Source organism: Phoenix dactylifera, chromosome 2, assembly GCF_009389715.1.
Source record: "Phoenix dactylifera cultivar Barhee BC4 chromosome 2, palm_55x_up_171113_PBpolish2nd_filt_p, whole genome shotgun sequence".
Classification (NCBI taxonomy): Eukaryota; Viridiplantae; Streptophyta; class Magnoliopsida; order Arecales; family Arecaceae; genus Phoenix; species Phoenix dactylifera.
Window position 1 is genome coordinate 3,239,168 of NC_052393.1, and position 18,663 is coordinate 3,257,830.

At 46.2% G+C, this 18,663-nt stretch overlaps 1 protein-coding gene across 1 annotated transcript; it reads left to right on the forward strand.

Moving 5' to 3' along the window:
- The first annotated feature begins 12,059 nt into the window (after positions 1-12,059).
- On the forward strand, positions 12,060-13,919 carry LOC120104538. Its single transcript, XM_039115843.1, has one exon. The coding sequence runs from the start codon at positions 12,060-12,062 to the stop codon at positions 13,917-13,919; it is 1,860 nt and encodes a 619-aa protein (XP_038971771.1).
- The last annotated feature ends 4,744 nt before the right edge of the window (positions 13,920-18,663 follow it).

Here is an 18,663-nt window from a genome sequence, read left to right on the forward strand (position 1 = left end):
TATCCATATATATTGTTTGATGGAATAGATATTGGGAGATTCTTTTGTCCTATTTCCTCTTTGATGTGGCTTAAGATTTGTTGTTGTGTGCGCTATTCAATCAGTTCCAACCAAAATTTCTTTTTTAGTATAACTTTTTTCTTCTTTTTTTCGGTAGAACGGTTGAATTAATTACTTAAAATGAGTGCAAACGACATCAGCACCGAGCAAGCCAGACCTCGATCCCGTTGAGTATCATTCCGACCCTGGATCTTACAAAAAGCCGAGCCGACCTCGGCCAGACCTCTTCGCTTAGGGCGTTTTGCAGGATCGACCAAGAACCGAAGAGGCCCCGTCGACCGCAGGTATCTACAATGACGCCCCTCGAACCGAGCTCGAGCCGGGCTCGGAGCGCTCTGCAGGATCAACCAAGAGCCGAAGAGGCCCCGTCAACCACAGGTATCCACAATGACGCCTGGCCCGAGCTCGGGGCCCCCTACCGACCTGACTTCACAAATGATGAGGCTGAGCCGGCTTTAAAGTCCGTCGAGCCGACCTCACCGAACGTATGTCGCGGCCCCCAAAGTTGGCCCGACCTCAGTGCTCATCGAGCTAACTTCACCAACTAAAGGTTGCGGCCTCCAAGCGAGCCCAATCTCGCCTACGGTCGCATACACGTGCACGCCTATGTGCGCTTCTATGCCCGTATAGGTGGTCGTACATTACAGCCTCACCATGCTATGCTTTGCTTGCTGGCCACTCTACGACATGACGACCAAGTTCATACCTTGCTGCCAAGGGTCATACCCTGTTAACGCTTGCAACGTCATACCGTGCGCAGAAATAGTTCGAAACCTATGCCCCAAGCAAGTTGTGGCCACACGCTACCTGGGTACCTCCGCGAAGACTATAAATAGCCCCATCAAGTAATGCCTAAGGACTTTTTGGCTGGACCACGTAAGATTCACTCTAACTTAATCATCGGATGGCTCTCACCGGAATCCCACCGGTAATACTTTGTGCAGGTCCGCCGGCGTGCAGGAAGCGACGTCCTTCTTCCATCCCGACCGGTAGCTCCTCCGACCCCTCTGGCGTGGGCCGAATTTGAACCACAACAGCATTTATAAAATTAGAAAATAAAATATTAAAAACTTACTGCAGAAGATGAGTAGAAGAACCCCATAATTTAGATCGAGTATGGCTGGCCACAAAGTGAGCTATCTAGTCTGCAGCATTATTAACCTTTTTTGTAGATGTAGAAAATTTTAATAAAGGGCAAAGCACTCATCGTCCATCCCCAATTATGTAAAAGCGGGTAAACAACGGCATCAGCAAGTGGTGGATCAAAAGGTCATCAAACAATTGTTAATAAATCTCTCTCTAGATAAATGAAAAGGCATTTAACTACCGTGTAGCATAAAGTAGTCCTTCCCATGAAGCTCATAATTCCACTCATAGTACAGTAATATCAATAACTTTGATACAGCCGGCGGCTAAAAGAATTCTATTAGCAGCTCTTGTTACAAAACCTACTCCCTCAAAAGAACGTCTCTCTTGTACACTACCATCAAAATATCTTGGGATGGTCGAGGGATGGTGGCTTCCAAAAAAAATAGCATGTATGAGGGACGTAGAAAATGCATTAAAAGAGCTACAGATTTTCTCCCCTCTCAAAGGCCCTCTCGACACTGGGCAAACTCGTAGGCTAATATAATAACTTTTAGTAAAATCACATTTGGAAGATAAAACCATTTCTAGACAGCCAAATTTAATAAGCAATATAATACATCAAATTTGCTTTAATTTTTTTATCTTTGCTGGATGACTTCTCTCTTACGTGTTGAAGAAAGAGATCAAGAGAAGTACTCGGAAGAATAGAAAAATCCTGAAATGGGGCTAATCTCTAATTTCTAAATCTAGGATGGCAGTCTACACTTACATAGAGCATGAGGTACTCGGCACACGAAAACCTCTCTGATGTAGGAATTCGCGACATGGTAATCAATGCCAAGCCACTTCCTTCTTTCATGTGGTTTTAATAAGGGAAAGTTTTTTAAGAAATGTTATGTTTAACATCATTTGTCAAAAAACTTAACAACATGAAATTTGAATTTTTAACAGCATGAAATTTGATCATTAATGTAACAGTAGGTGCTCTTTAGCAACATGAAATTTGATCATTAATGTTACATGTTTGCATGTACGAGCCAGGTGATCCCATTTAACCCTATTTAGCAAAAGCTCATTTAGCTCAACTCATTCAATAAAAATAAATTTACCCCAACTCGATAAACCAAACTGATTTTCTCAGACCGGTTTGAATCGTTTTTTAAAGGGTTTGTTTGGTTTTAATTTTGATTTTAATAAACCGGTTTAAATTGGTTAGGATTCAAAAATAATCTAAACCGACCCGATCTAAGATATGCATACCCCTACAAATGTGAAAAGCCTGTTGGCACTTACTGATTAATTCGAATATGCTCGGCTCCTTTTTCTCTTCTTTTTTTTAATATGACATCTAGCACTTCTTGATAGGACCGATCTACTGCTGAGCTAATAGACCTGGTCTAACTAATAATTTCTCCATGGCCCAACCTAAATTTTGCACTTAATCTCTTACAGGCTCCCCCCACCCCCTATGCCTCTTGGGTTTTAGAGCCTAAAATTTTAGATTATGCAAAGTCTTTTTCAGAGCAGTATTCAGGATGCCCAAATTAGTACGATCCATTAATAGCCGTAGACTTAACCGTGAACTGTGCCGGACTCAATCCAGCAAGGGAAATGGTGGCCAAAGCAACTTGGACCTCCCAATAGGTCGGGACCCACTTCCAGAGCATTGGATTATGATCTATGATCTTTGCTTGATGATGCCCTCCAATTAGCAAGGGCAGAATCATAATTAGGAACCACCAAAAATGCTTGGAACGTGCCAAGTTCTTGACCGGGAAGTGCTGTTAAAATTGAATATCGATTGGTTTTGTAGGGCTGCATTTGGCTACCCTCCTCGATCACGCCATTCTTTAGAACAGTTGTGCATAAATAGCCCAGCTAATGATAATACATTATGAGAAGTATTGAGGCTTTCCACTCCTTTTACAAGAATAAGAGGAGAATAAATAGCTAGGCCTGAAGCCCCAAAACTCCTATCATTATTATTTTTTTATCCTTTTTTTTTTGAAATAAATCAGAATAATTCATATAGATCTCAAATGAATACATCTAGTAAAATCAGAAACTAAAATATCTCAAAAAGCGGTGGGCATATTTATACTATCGGTTCACACCACTTTACCAAAATGTGCTGCTACAAAAAATGCAACTCAATCCACCGCTCTATTGGTCACGCGTTAGGCATGAGTTACTCAGAAAGAAATACACCCACTAGCACATCACCAAGTATCTCAAAGTAGGGGTGCACGGTCTCTATCTCCAGTCTACTTTCAATTCCAGCCAATCACTATGGTTAAGTCTCCCTTCAGATAAGATCGGTCTATAGATAAAATTTTATATAAATGGTACCTGCTCCAAGTTGCCCTTAGCTCAGCATTAGGTACAGTGACATCATGAGTCGGATTTCCACCAGGAACAATGAGGTAGACTTTGGGTCTCTGATTGTATATCCCATACTATTTCCTTGTCGCGGTCCTCCGAGAGTCGCATCTGCAGCCGAATCTATTGGAATCCAGCTAGCATGCATCAGTGGCCTTAGTGCGATATATAATAATATATCAAATGGTTCATTAATGCAAGGCCAATGGAACCTCCTCTTGCATTGGCCCCCCCTATAATTTACGCACGCTGGTCCCTGGTACGAAGCACGGAAAGTCGGATGGTGCGAGGCGCACCGCGAGGCCCCAAAAGCGCGATCGCAGTCACGCCCCACAGCCCGCAGAAAATTATAAACCTCCCAAGGTCGCCTTCTCCCGGGCTTACTGCTTTCCACATCTAATTAAACTAATCCTCTTCCCGAAAAAACAATGATCTCTTTTTGGGGTGAACCTAATACAAAGTTCATGACATTTTGGATTGGTTATAATTAAGTTTTGTTCGTAAACCGACCGTTCTGTCTTAACTCATTTATTAAATCAGTTCGATTTAGCTTATTCTAAATCAAATTCACTTGTTCAATAATGAAGCTACGTTGGCACGATTTCCTTCCGATCGAGCCCTGAAGTTAAACCAATTCATCTAGTTTAACTATGCCAAATTAGCATATTAATTGACAAGGTTACGTAATTAAAGTTCTTGACTAGTCCATTAAATGATAAGGCTCAAACTCGCAATTATATCTAAATACATATTTGCCTAATCAGGGTGAACCTGTGATCTCGTACATTCGTGACCCAATAAATTATGGCCCAATTTGACTTTCCAGATGCATGGCCGGGATCTGGCTTAGTACAATAAGTCATTGGAGAAATCAGATTGGATATAAGTCTTTCCTACCTAATCCTATTTATATATGAAGTCTATGATGGGCCAAACATTAGATGACCCAGCCCGATCCAATCCGGTTAGATCTAACTCAGCTCAAAACTTCAATAATGACTTCTATATCTCCTAGTCCTCTTTGATTCACCCCTTTACCATATTTACATTTGTAAGTTGCACACCAAGTATATTTGTAAGTTGAAGATTTAGTGATGGTTACATTATATGCTGCTTCAAGAAAACTTACACCTAAACCTTTTTTTATTAGTTTTCTTTCTAAATATATAGCATGCTGCTTTATGTTGTTTTATGCCACTACATTGGACGCAAACATAGACCTGATCCAACTCAACTTGTCAATTGGTTGCCGGACTCTATGGGTCCAACCTAACTGTGGACACCGAGCGTGAGTCACTAAGAGGCCAAGCCATGTTCAAATAGGGCCCCCACCTTTGAAACAAAACTACCTCCAAGTTCCAAACCTAATGCCCACTCCCATCTCGTCACACCTCTTCACCCTTAACATGGAAAAGCTCAGGTCTAGTCCTAACGCACTCAGTCATAGTGACATCATCAAATGAATACCTACCCCTGGACAAAGCACTTCTGATGCAAAGAATTGGGAAGTGAGGAAAGAGCATGAGAGGAAGATCCAGGAGAGAGAGGTTCAAAAGTACCACTGGTGACTTGTCGTGCTAAGTATTGGATGGCAAACAAACCTTAATGCCATTCAGAACAAAGTCTTGAAACTTTGCCAAAAGAAAAGATGTAGAAAAAATGGAGACCAGAAGATGGTAAACAGCTCAGAAAAACTTCGAACACGAGTAAAACCAGACCTATGAGAAGGTTCCAGGAATCAAGCCGTTCGGCTCATGTGACCACTACCTCGAATTCCGCTGGCCACTGAAGTTTCAACGCTAGTTTAGATCTCCTTCTTGAAATTTAAATAATTATATTACACCAACCAGCCAAACTTTCTCTCTTCTTCTCGCCTATTTGCCAACCCCAAGCCACCTAGTTACTATTCTCCACCTCAATCTCGGCAGCTGCGACCCAGCATTCACAGATAGGTGCTCTTGCAGTGAATCAATGAGCCTTCTCTGAGAGATGGAACCATGATTCCCTCCCTTGGGAGGAGACGAGGGGTGGTGTCGTGCTCCTGGGTCGTTGCCGTGTTCCTTGTGCAAATGGTAATCTTCCTTCACTCCACCATGCTCGCGGAGGGAGCACGTTCTTCTACCTTCTTAGACTTGGCTCCCCTTTCGGTTGCTCCGAGTGGAGTGGTGATGTTCGATAGCCATGACAACCATACGAATGAAGATTACTTGGCAGGAGCAGATAAGAGGAAGGTCCCCAATGGCGCGAATCCCCTTCACAATAGATGAATATATGCGTCGCGAAGCCTCCCCCTACTCCCATGTATGCTCTATTGGCTTGTTCAATTAGCTAGCATAAATTTTAGAAGGTAACATGCACATCAGAAGGGAGCTCTTGTACGAGGTCAAACAGTAAAGATGATTGATTACCAGCAGCTGATGCTTCGAACAGTAACTCTTCACCACCTTCTGTGAGCTAACTCTTTGCTTCTGGTAGATGTAATTGCCTTGTAACATGGAACTCTATGAGCCTTCTGCTAGATGTGATTTTATTTTCTACTTTCCTTTATATGATTTCCTTCTTTCCCTCCTTGGGGTGAAGAATTATATATGAGGAGGAATAAAAAGGCTTCAAGTCTTTGCTTTTGTTGTATTTTCCTTATGCAATATCTTGATGCCATTAGCAGGGTAGTTACATGCATGCACAATAATTTTAATCTCTGAGTACGTGAAACTCATGCTTGTAATTCTAGCTACAAGTGGGCATATCTTCAGCTCTTAAGCCATGGTAATTCTACACAACTCATCAGCCACCCATACAGTCTCCACCTAGATTTGATTGTTTGTGACACATATCGCCTTCACGAAAACAATTCCACAAGTGGCTTTCCATCTCCAATAACCGTTGCATTCAAAATCCTCAGATGTACTTAGGAATCCAGGACATTAAACAATGACGTGTGAGGTCCTAGTCTACCAGCTGTGTAAGTTTGTCCCTTTATAAGAACCACAAGAGTTGTTCTCTCTTTTCCAGAAAGTATTTGGCAGCGTTTACACTCATGCATGAATGCCTTTCATCTAGGTTTAGATGAGCACTGTTCTTGCAAACTTTAAAGCTGAAAGGCACGTTTGGATGCACAAAATTCATATCCATCAGTACGCAATTTCGCTTAATAGAGAAGATGAAAGAAACAAGAAACGAGGAGATCTTGATGCTGCCGATCTTTTAGCCCTAGGGTTTTTGGCATACTGGAATTTATTAATATTGTGCCAGTAAGACTAACTCCATACACTATCGATCTGACAGGTTATTATACTAGATAATCTGGTTGACAAAATAACAAGCCTTTCCTCCATTCTTTCTTTATCTCGTCGGTATGCGCATCTACAAGTGTATTTTTATTTGTGTCGTACATGGAAAGCAAGAAATAAAAGAAGGATTTTGCTGAAAGTCGTGAGAGGACACGTGAAGGCCTTGTGGATTTTGGTCTCTTTGAGTTAATCAGAAGCATCCAATATCAGATTTGGACTCTTCCTGCAATTTGGTGTGGAAAGCTATGGAAATCTGATACAATAATAATTTCTATGCCGACTTATTCGCCCGATTGCAATGACCAACCAATCTTGGATGGAGGGGTGAGTACGCTGCGTCTGCTCATCGATCCATAAGATGTGAAGCGGTGCAACAAAATCCCGTCAAAAGTGCACTCGTCCTCAAGATCTACGAGTCCTTTCCTTCAAAAAAAAAAATAAAAAAATGAGACTTCTACCCACACTCACAGCCTGGTCCTTTTACAGGTAATAAATGACATGGAAATCCAGACCGGTTACATTATTCGAACGTTTCGCAATGTTCTAGATATTCCACGCTTCGGAAGTGTCAATGATGACAAAAGCGACTGTGTTCTTTCTTGAACTAGCGTGGATAGATGGCCTTGAATGTCTGCTTCTTTCTACTTGTGGTCTTTAATGATCATGTGATTATAATTGGAGGATGGTGATATTAAATGAGTTCGTTTCATTGTTTTCAATGGCATAAAATTATTCATAGCTATTATGTTCTTTACAATCAAACTCTCTTCCGTAGCTCCTTCAAACACCTGTTTGACCTGGCTTCGCACCTCCCCCAACCTTTCTATTGGCCCCTTATGGTTGGTGACCAAGACCGGTATCTCTCGGGCCTTCTTCAAATTTTAAATGGGTTGGGTCGGATCGGATCGGATCTGAATTCAATAAATTCAGACTTGACCCAAAAAATAGAATGGGTCCAATTTTAGAATCCGACTTGGCCCTACAAATCCTCCAAAATGAATCGGGTTGGATCAGGTCACGAGTTAATCCGACCCATTTGTATCCTTACTTATGCCCCTTTCTCCTTAGCAGAAATTCGCAATGCTATCAGGCGGTTCAAAACCGACAGGGGACAATGACCTCCTACACTACAGAAAAAGTGGGTATTGCCGACATCTTGCTGCCGACGCTATGTAAAGGCTTTGGTAACTTTAGCTCCGGCACCAAAACTTGCCAATGCTTCTAAGTAGCATCGGCAGACATCGAATAAGGGAGTGAGTAAACGATGTTAAAAAGCATTGTTGGACTCCTGCACGCTTAGCCGATGCTTTTCGCATCGTAGCAGACAATGCTCAAAAGCGTCGTTAGACTCCTGCCTACTTAGCCAGCCTAAGACGACGCTTATAAGCGTTGTCGGAGGCCTAGACGTCAAACGATGCTTATAAGTATCGTCGGAATCTTACTCATTAAACTCCCACTTAACCCTAACTTTTTCTCCCTAAACGCAATCTAAAACGACGCTTGTATGCGCCTTCGGACGCCTAACCACTCCCTTTTAAGCGTCGCGGGACACTTGGGCCAGACGACACTTAAAAGCATCATTGGAATCCATGGTCCACACCTCCCACCCAACTGCCACTATAAAAGGCCAAGGCAATGGAACCCTAGCCTCGGTTAGAGAAAGAGAGGAAATGGGGGCGTTCGGGATGCTACTGGTGAGTCGAGGCTGAGGTTCCTCATGCAGTCGGCGTTGCTGAAGCGGTTCCTCATGCGGATCTAGAAAACCAACGTGCGAATGATGCTGTCGTTCGCCTTCTCTGGGGTGATCGCCATCGGGTACACCGAGTACGGCAGCGATCCGGCGCCGAGTTTCGACGGCCGTGGGGAATGGCATTAGGCTTAGGGTTTTGGGAGCGGATTGTGGGGGCATTGGGGGGGAAAATCGAGAGATTTGTCTGAAATTTGGGGGTGGGAAAGACGAAGAAGCTCATAGCGAGAAGACATCGCCCCCAGTGGAGGCAATGAGGCTCCCTTGATTTGAAGATGGGAGAGACAAAGAAGCTTCCTTTTAAATCTTTTTCATTCTTGTTCGACTCTATTATTATTATTATTATTATTATTACTATTATTATATTTGTTATTATTCTCGCCCACCTACCGTTTTCAGTTTCATTCTCGTTGTATTATTCATTTGGTTTATTTCTGTGGGATGACTATCTTCCCTTTTCTCGCTCACGTTATTCATTCTGTTTTGTTCTTTTTAGGAGCTGAGGAGCAGACTGAAGAAGAGATTAGGGATTCTGAAACCCTTTTTGTAATTTGTAATTTATAATTTGTTGAAGAGCGGACTGAAGAACACAAAGGTTGGAGTTCACACTGTGTAATTTCTGGGGTTATTTCTATTGTAAAAGATAATTTGACAGAAGAAAAACAAACACCATTGTTCTTCTTGTGTTATTCCGCTTTTAATTTTGTTCCTTTTTTTTAATTTGCTATGTTATCTATCTTGTGCTTTTAGAAGAAGAAGCAGAAGGAACCAGTAATGGAGAATGTCTGTTAATCTCTCTCTCCAGCTGAATCCTATATTTTTTTTGGCCCAAAAAATTAATTAAGCTTTTTATTTTTTTAAAAAAATTAACGATGATTTAAAACATCGTTAGAATAAGTACTGCCGACGCTTTAATTTTCTTTTTTGCTGATGTTTTTAAAAAGCATTGGCAAAAAAAAAAAATTCACTCTCTGAATGCTGCCACTTTTGCGACGTTTTCTAAAACGTCGGCACCAAAATTACTGACACTTATAAGCATCGGTATAAGCTTTAAAAAGAGTAGAAAAAGGCAAGTTTTTTTTAGTGCTAGTTCTCTCCAATTGCCTTTCTTCAAGAAAAAAAAAAACGAATGTCGTGCTTTATTAGCCATGCATACCCGTCCCTCATCTCCAAGATGGAGCTACTTCACCAAAGGACTTTAGCCTGATTTGCCTTTAAATGGCTATGATCCTGGTTGCCAGATTACGAGACTTAGCCCTCATTTATCTGCCATGATTGATGCTTTGCAGTCTGCCTTTATTCAAAATCGCTCGATCCTCGAAAACATCATCTCCGCTCACCAAGTTATCACAAACTGCAAGAGATCGGATGGAAGAGTTTAATTTGCAATAATGACTTCGAAAAAGCTTTTGATAATTTCTACTGTTATTTCCTTCTATCCCTTCTACAATTTTATGGGTTCCCGTATACTTGGATTGAATGCCTAAAGTCTCTTCTTTTCTCTTCCGCTGGTGTTGGTGAATGGACAACCTTCTAACCCTTCAAATGGCTTGAGGCAACCCAACCCTCTATCGCGTTGCCGATTCATCTTATCAATGGATATCCTAGCAAGGTTGTGAAAGAAAGTAATAAGGATTGGCAATTCACTACAGAAAAATCAAGTATTATTGATGGTTTTTAATGTGTATACCGTGAAAAAGCATTGGTAGTTTTATTCTCGACGTTTTCTAAAGCATCGGCTATGCTGTCGTCAAAAACCAACTTTACGGTGCTTTTTGTTTACATCGTGAGTTATAAAATATGCCAACACTTATAAGTGTCGCTAATCACTGACGCTACGATTTGGGTCTTTATTAGCTTACCAAATTTTACTTTGATTGATTTATGATTGATTGTGATAAACTTAGTCGGTCTTAATAAATTTACCCGCTCTTTATTGGGTCTTTAACTGCTAGGGTTTGGAACGAGATCCCGCCTACCAAATTTATCGGTCAAATTTCTGATGGTACGGTTCGACACGCCGCTGCTGGAGTTTGGAATGAGATTGTGTCTGCCAAATTTACCAGTTAAATTTTTGACGATACGGTTTGACGTGCCGCTGCTGGAGTTTGGAGCGAGATCACGCCTGCCAAATTTATCGGCCAAGCTTATGACAGTACAGTTTGACGCGCCGCTGCTAGGGTTTACAACGAGATCGTGTATGCCAAATTTACTACGGTTTGACGCGCCGCTGCTGGGATTTGGAACAAGATCGCGCCTATCAAATTTACTCATCAAGCTTCTGACGGTACGGCTTGACACGCCGCTGCTGGGGTTGAACGAGATCGCGCCTGCCAAATTTATCTGCCAAACTTCTGACGGTACGGCTTGACGCGCTGCTGCTGGAGTTTAGAACGAGATCGCGCCTGTCAAATTTATCCGTCAAATTTCTGACGGTATGGTTTGACGCGCCGCTGCTGGAGTTTAGAGTTCACCGATATTAAGGAACAAGAGCACTGGAAGCAGGTGCTGAGGAAGCTTAACTTCCTCATCTTCGCGAGGTTCCACTAGGTGACTATAGTACTGCATGGCAGAAGCCATGGGCCCGCAGCCTTGGAGGTTTTGATTGGAAGGTGCCCGGACAAATAAATCTCTGAAATTTGATAATCTCAAGAATGGAGAAGATCTCGTAGCTCAGCTTGTCAATCTCAAGGCTCGGCTCCATCCAAGCCACCGGTGACTCCATTCCCCAAATAGTAACTCTAAGGGCTCGTTTGGTTCGCGGAAAAAGAAGGGGGAAAGTGTGGTTATGAGAAAGTAATGAGATGCCTCTTGTTTGGTTGGAGTTTTCAAATAAGAGAGATGTAAAAGTTGTATTCCCATGGGAATATGATTCCCATATTTCATGGAAATGTCTTTTCCATGAGAAACATAGGAAAGTTACTTTCCCATGAGGCGAGAATCACTCCATCTTTATTTTTCCCCAAAAAGGCCCTTCAGCATTAAAGAGGCATTAAAGTCCTAATTTTTATTAAGAGTATAATAAGAATTACACAACTTTTTCAGGAAAGTAGATGGTCAACCAAACATAAGCACTCTGGAAATCTGTTACTTTTCCATTTTAACCAAATATGCCAAAAGTACATTCCCAAGCATTCTCTTTCTAGGAATCTTCTTTTCAAGAATCATATTTCTAGGAGGAAAAATGCTTCCCGTGAACCAAACGAACCCTAAATCTTAACTCTATAGGTGGGAGAGAGGGGCGGCCATGAATAGCTCCTTCTGATGCTTGTAGCGAAAGGGGGGGGGGGGGGAGGAAGGCCACTTCTGAGATAGGGAAGGAAGGGTGTCAGACGAAGACGACGACGACTAATGGTGGAGGGAGGGGTCCGACATGGGCGGAGGTGATCAAAGGAACGCCGAAACACCAGGCATGGACTACTCATAAGATTACTGACCAGGAGCTGGGATCGATACAGACTCGGTTCCCAGATGTCCTGGAGGTGGAGGAGGAAATGCTGGAGGAATCTCGGGGTTTCTGGAAGGATTTGGCGGTCCTGGTGAGGAGCGTAGGGAGGCAGGTTCCAGCGGACTGGGTGATGAAGGAGGTTCGCCGTGCTCTGAAGCTCGACTACGATCCGGAGTGCTTTACAATGATGGATGGGTACATGACTCTCCGCTTGGCCTGCGAGGACCATCGGGAGGCGGCGGTGAAGTTTGGTCCATGGATGGTGGCTGGACAGGTTCATGCTATGGAACGATGGCGCCCAAATTTCATTCCCGGCAGGGATGACATCGGCAGAGGTGTTGTTTGGTTGAGGCTGCCCCGGCTCCCTCTGGAGTTTTGGAGGACGCCGATTATTCTACAATTGGCAGCGAAGGCCGGGAAGCCGCTGGAGGTGGATTCATTCACGGATCAGAGGAAGAAGATGGGCTTTGCTAGAGTGAAGATCGAATTGGATCTCAAGGAGCCGTTGCGCCCTGGATTATTTGTGAAAGGGAGAAAGGATGGATCGGAGATAAAGTTCTGGCAGGATTTCCTTTACGAAAACTTGCCTTCCCTATGTTACAAGTGTGGCCGTGTGGGACACTATGAGGATAAATGCAGTTGGAACTCTCCGGCAGCGAGGGAACCGGAACCGGTGGAGACTTTGGGGGTTGCGGCGACGGAGGAGGGGCGCAACCCTATGGATACCTCGGGTAAAAGGGAGGCAAAGGGGAAGGGAACCATGGGGGCTCCGCCATTTGGCCCGTGGCTGGTCACCCATAAAATCCGCCCTCCCCGGCCGGCAAATGGAGGGAATAGGTCGAAGAAGATACCTGAGTCCGGTGGTGGTGGGTCGAACCCGACTGTGCTGCCGGCGCGTTCGAAGTTGAGCCCAGCGGCAAAGGGATCGGGTGTGGCAAGTCCTTCGGTGGTCCATGGCGGATGGCAGAAATCGACTAAATTTGCCCATCGGAAGACGCCGGAGAGCTTCCAAGCAGGTCCTTCCTCGACGGCCCCGTCCGGTGGAGGGGGCCACCCCGGGGGGGCTACGGTGTCTCAGGCCGGGGTGAGCCAGCGAGCTGACCCAACCCAAACCAATCAGACCGGGGGCTCTGAACCGGTCGGTCCGGCTGGTGAGCAGGCCAATGGGCCATATCCAGAGCGGGCAAGCCAAAGCCCGATTCGTGGGTGGGCTGGTGTCGAGCAAAGCCCGCATCCGCCTGGGTTACATGGTGCGGGCCCGAGCTCACTCAAACAAAACCGTAGCCCGACCTCAGGTAAGCTTGTGGTGGATGATCTGGTTTTGCTCAGATCCAACGGTGGGGACACTCCGGCAGAGGAGATGAGGCGTCTCGACAGCAAGGGTCGCCGACGAAGCCGTAGCTCGCCTCCGCCGACTACGCCGAAGGCTAATCAGCCGACTGGAGCGGCGCCGCTGGCTGGGGCTGGACGAGATGGTGATCTGGCAACACCGAGACCGGTTCCTTGGCTCGTTTCTGCTGTGGATTCGGTGCAGATGGCAGCGGGTGGAGTGCAGTCGCCGGAGCTGGTGGGAGTCACGACTCGGGCCAAGGCGGGGGGAGACGACGTCGGCAGGGGGGAAGCCGGGGGAGCGATGCCTTCGGCAACAGTGCCCGGTTTGATCACCGTGGATGAAGTGTGTCGTTTGGCACAGAGTAACAGTGTACAGGGTGTTTCAACTAACAGTGCACAGGGTGTCTCAACTAACAGTGCACAGGGGGATTCATCTCATGTTCAATTGCTTCTCCAAGTGATGGCCTCAGTGCAGGGGAAGGCTGAGAAGGCAAGCAGGGAAGATGGATTGTCAGATAAGGGTGGGTGCGGCCTAGAGGGAGAGGGTCGTGCCGTCAACTCCGATGATTTATGAAGATCATACTCTGGAATTGCAGGGGGGCGGAGAAACCTTCCTTTGCCCCGGCTTTTCGTAGATTAGTGCAACTGTATAGTCCTGATATTTGTGCTTTGTTTGAGACCCGACTGTCCGGGAGAAGTCTACAGAAGGACTGGAGGGCAGTTCCGAGATCTTGGGGGTTTTATGCCGTGGAATCCATTGGGTTATCCGGTGGTATTATTGTTGTTTGGAAACCGAATTGTTGCACCTTGGATATTTTCAATAGGTGTAATCAAGAAGTTATCATGGTGATATCTGAGGGGTGTGGGCGACCGTGGATATTGGCAGCCGTTTATGCCAGTACTGATTATAGAGTTCGGAGGACTTTGTGGGAGGAGGCATCCAGGTTGGTTGATCAGGGAGCTCCAGTATTGATAGCACGTGATTTTAATTGCATTGATGATCCACAAGAAAAGATGGGGGGCAGCCCTTTAATCTTAATAGAAAGGTGAAAGAGTTTCAAGATTTCATTTCAGCGAATGGTCTGATTGATCTGGGTTTTGTGGGGCCAAGGTACACCTGGTGCAATAACCAATAGGGCTCGGCTCGGGTTTGGGAGAGACTAGATAGAGTATTTGCTACTACTGATTGGATTCAGGACTATCCAGAGTATCGGGTGAGTCATTTGCCGAGGATTGCTTCGGATCACAGCCCTATTTTGGTGAGCTCGGAGATCTCTATACCACACAATTGCCCCTTCAGATTTGAGAAGTTTTGGTGTTGTTACCCCCGGTCTTGGGAAGTTGTGAGTGAGACTTGGGGTATGCCTGTTAGGGGGGATGCGATGTATCGAGTGTCCCGGCGGTTGGAGTTGACAAGGAGACGGTTGGTGAGGTGGAATAGGGAAGAGGTTGGGAAATTTTTTAGAAGGGTAGAGGAAATTGAGGAGGCCATCACTAGGCTTCAGTCTCAGGAGGCTTTGAGGGGAGGATTGTTGGCAGGGGAGTTGACTGAGCTCAGATCACTTCTATCCTTGCATGATTCTCTCCTTCGCCAACAGGAGATCTTTTGGAGGCAGAAGTCAAGGGCTCAATAGATTTTGGAGGGGGATCGGAACACTAAATTTTTTCATCAATCAACACTGATCAGGAGGCAGAGGAATATGATCAGAACTATTAGGGGAGATGATGGCCATATGACAGAGGAGCCGGATATGATTCACCGGGTGCTGGAGCAGTTTTTTAGAGCCAGATGGACGGAGCAGTCAGGAAGTGGGATTTCCATCGATCTACCGTTGCCTTCGATGGGGGTTTCGGTAGAGGAGACAGCAGCATTGATCCGGCCGGTGTCGGGGAGGGAGATCCAGGAGGTAGTATGGTCCCTTGCGGGGGATAAGGCACCCGGTCCGGATGATTTTCCTCCAGTATTCTTCCGTAGGTACTGGACGATAGTCGGGCAGGATGTGATTGATGCTATCCAGCAGTTTTTCAGCACGGCGACGATGTCTCCAGATTGGCATAGGACCTTTGTTACTTTGATCCCAAAGCGACAGGGGCCGACTGAGCCGAGCCACTACCGCCCAATCAGTTTGTGCACTACACTGTACAAGGTAACGGCTAAGATTCTAGCAGGACGATTGAGAGACATATTACCTAGACTTATCAGCCCAGAGCAGGGAGCTTTTGTTGCAGGGCGGAGCATCTCTGATAATGTTCTTATTGCCCAGGAGTTTATGTATGACCTTGGTCGGGCACCTAGAAGGCGAAGTTTAATGGGGATCAAGCTTGACATGGAGCGGGCATATGATAGGGTGCGTTGGGATTTTGTTCAGTATTCCCTTCAGTGCTTTGGTTTCCCTGAGATATGGATCAGATGGGTCATGGGGTGTGTGAGGGGGCCATCATTTGCCATACTGGTAAATGGGACACCCTCCCATTTCTTTGAATCTTCAGTTGGCCTCCGCCAGGGATGCCCCTTATCTCCTATGCTCTTTATTGTATGTGCGGATTCTCTCTCTAGGGCTCTGCGGAGTGCTCTGGAGTCCCAGCGGCTGGAGGCCTATAGGACGGTGCAGGGGGCCAGGCCGATTTCCCATCTACTGTTTGCAGACGACAGTTTGTTGATGGCCCGGGCGACCAGGCAGGATGCTCAGGTGATTAGATCGATTCTTTGTGCCTATTGTGTTGCCTCCGGACAACAAGTCAACCTAGCAAAATCAACGATACACTTCAGCCCAAAGATTACACCACAAGTAAAGGCAGATATTATGGAGATACTGGGGGTGAGTCTGTAAGAGAGCAGTCTGAGATACCTGGGAGTACCGATCACCGGGCGTCGGTTACGCAGTGGGGATTGTTTCTCACTAGAGACCAGTTTCAGACACAGGTTAGAGGGATAGCAGATGCATACCCTATCTATGATGGGTAGGGTCACTTTGGCACGGTCAGTTCTGAGTTCCATTCCGATATACCTTTTGTCCAACTCCATACTTCCAGTAGCATTATTGAGATCTCTCGAGAGGCTCACCAGGGATTTTATACGGGGTAAGTGGGGTGATAGAGGTGGTATTCATCTGATGGCGTGGGAGGTGGTGTGCCAGCCGATCAGGCAGGGCAGTTTGGGGGTGCCCTCATTGATTGCGAGACGGGAGGCTTTGGTGCTGAGACATGCGGCCAGAGTTCTGCTGGAGCCTGATAGCATGTGGTCCTCCCTGATGAGGGCCAAGTATGGGGGCCTGATGACTGGCACCCGTTTAGGGCACCGTTACTCACCCATTTGGAGAGAGATTTGTATTAGAGCCCATGTGGTGCTGCCAGCGATTAGATGGGCGGTGGGTGATGGACGTTCCATTGATGTACTTGAGGATAGTTGGGTGACGGAGTTTCCTATCAGTCGTTTGCCGACGTTGGTGGACACGGACAGATTACAGGGGCTTAGGGTCCGCGATCTGATTGTTCCCGGTGAGGGATGGTGGCATGAGAGTCTGATTCGGGAGGCGTTTGGTGAGCAGTTAGCAGCGAGAGTTTTGGCTTTACCTGTTCCATCACTGGAGGGGCCCGACAGATTGATATGGGAGCCGACCGGCAGATCGAGGGTTCGTGCCAGGGATCTTCACTCTTGGATGAGCAGGGTGCCAGACAGACAGATCGATGCGGGATGGATTTGGAGGCTGAGGTTGCATCCTCGTGTGGCGCTTTTCCTCTGGAAGGTAGCCTGGGGCTGCCTTCCGACCAGGTGCGTTCTAGTTAGGAGGGGTGTGAGGATAACCCAGTATTGCGAGGTATGCCCGGATCTCGAGGAGTCCATACATCATGTCTTACTCCGATGTCCTAGGGCGGTACAGATCTGGAGCTGTTTATCTGCAGCCCTACCCTCGAGGTGGGAGTCAGTGGTGGATTTGTTACAGTTCTTGAGGGACTCCACCAGGAGATCTAGCACATCCATGTTTGGGTTTGCAGTTGCCTATCTGGCCTATCATATATGGCTGGATAGGAATGGACGCCTGTTCGAGGGGAGAGGGTTGCACCCGAGGATTGTTATGGATAGAGCTATGGCCCAGGCAGCGGAGGTCTGTTTGGTGACTCCATCGACGTCATCTGAGTTGGCTAGGGACATCTGGGGTACCTCTTCCGCTGTTTCAGCGCCTAGGTATGCTTCTCTTTTCTGGGTACCCCCACCCCCTGGTTTTCTTAAGTTGAATTTTGATGGTGGTATGGCGATGGATAGAGCTTCGGGAGGAGTTGGCTTTGTTATTAGGGACCAGTATGGCAGATTGATTGCAGCTGGTGGTCGGAGCACTCCAGGCTTGACTGTCATTGGGGCGGAGCTACGAGCTGCTTGGGAGGGTATCCGGTATGCGAGATGTGTGCTGGGTGTTGATAGACTGTGCATTGAGGGCGACTCTGCCACGGTGATTGACTGGATACGGAGGGCGGATATGGTGACGGCCACCCATTGATTCGAGATACCCGCAGACTGGTTCAGGAGATGCTAGCTGTCCAGATTGGTCATGTGTATCGTGAGGTGAACAGAGCTGCGGACTGGGTAGCCTCATATGTGGCTCGCCACGCTGGAGACGTCATCTGGACGAGTCTAGCTGGTGTTCCCCATTTGTTGCTCTGTTTACTTTCCTCTGATTTAGCAGGATGTACTTTTTTTGATTTAGTGGAAATGGATTGCCGTTTTACCAAAAAAAAAAAAAAAAAAAAAAAAAAAAAAAAAAAAAAAAAAAAAAAGAAAAGAAACGGGGGGGGGGATATGACGCGGGCCAGCAGGGCGCCGCGCCCGGGGTCGTGGATGATGTCCGTCACAACTCCCTTAAGATAGCCATTGCGTTCCCCGTAGTCAAGGCTCCGGAAGCGGGCCGGGCCTTTCCGGTGGTGGGTGTGGAAGCGCAACGCCGAACCCGCAACCTTCCTCTAAACCCTGATCACTCTACCCATGGCGGCTGTGACGAGCGGCAACTAGGAGGTTATGCAGGAGAGAGTGGAGTGGGAGCACAAAAGCAAAGTCCCTCGCAAGATGCATGCATGCGGCCATGATGCCCATGTCGCAATGCTGCTAGGTGCTGCCAAGATCCTTCTGGAGTGTCGTGATGAGCTACAGGGAACAGTTGTCCTTTTCCAACCAGCTGAGGAAGGGATGCGACGGGACTTCACGTGAAGAGGACTTTGGGACTTCGGGAAGAAGAATAGGAGAGAAGACGACGCCTGAGCACTCCACGTGAAGAACAGCACCCCACGGCAGATTTTTTTCTTCTTTCTCAACAAATAATATGAAA

Coding starts and splice junctions, on each gene's coding strand:
- LOC120104538 (XM_039115843.1), top strand. CDS start 12,060: ATGCTGGAGGAATCTCGGGGTTTCTGGAAGGATTTGGCGGTCCTGGTG.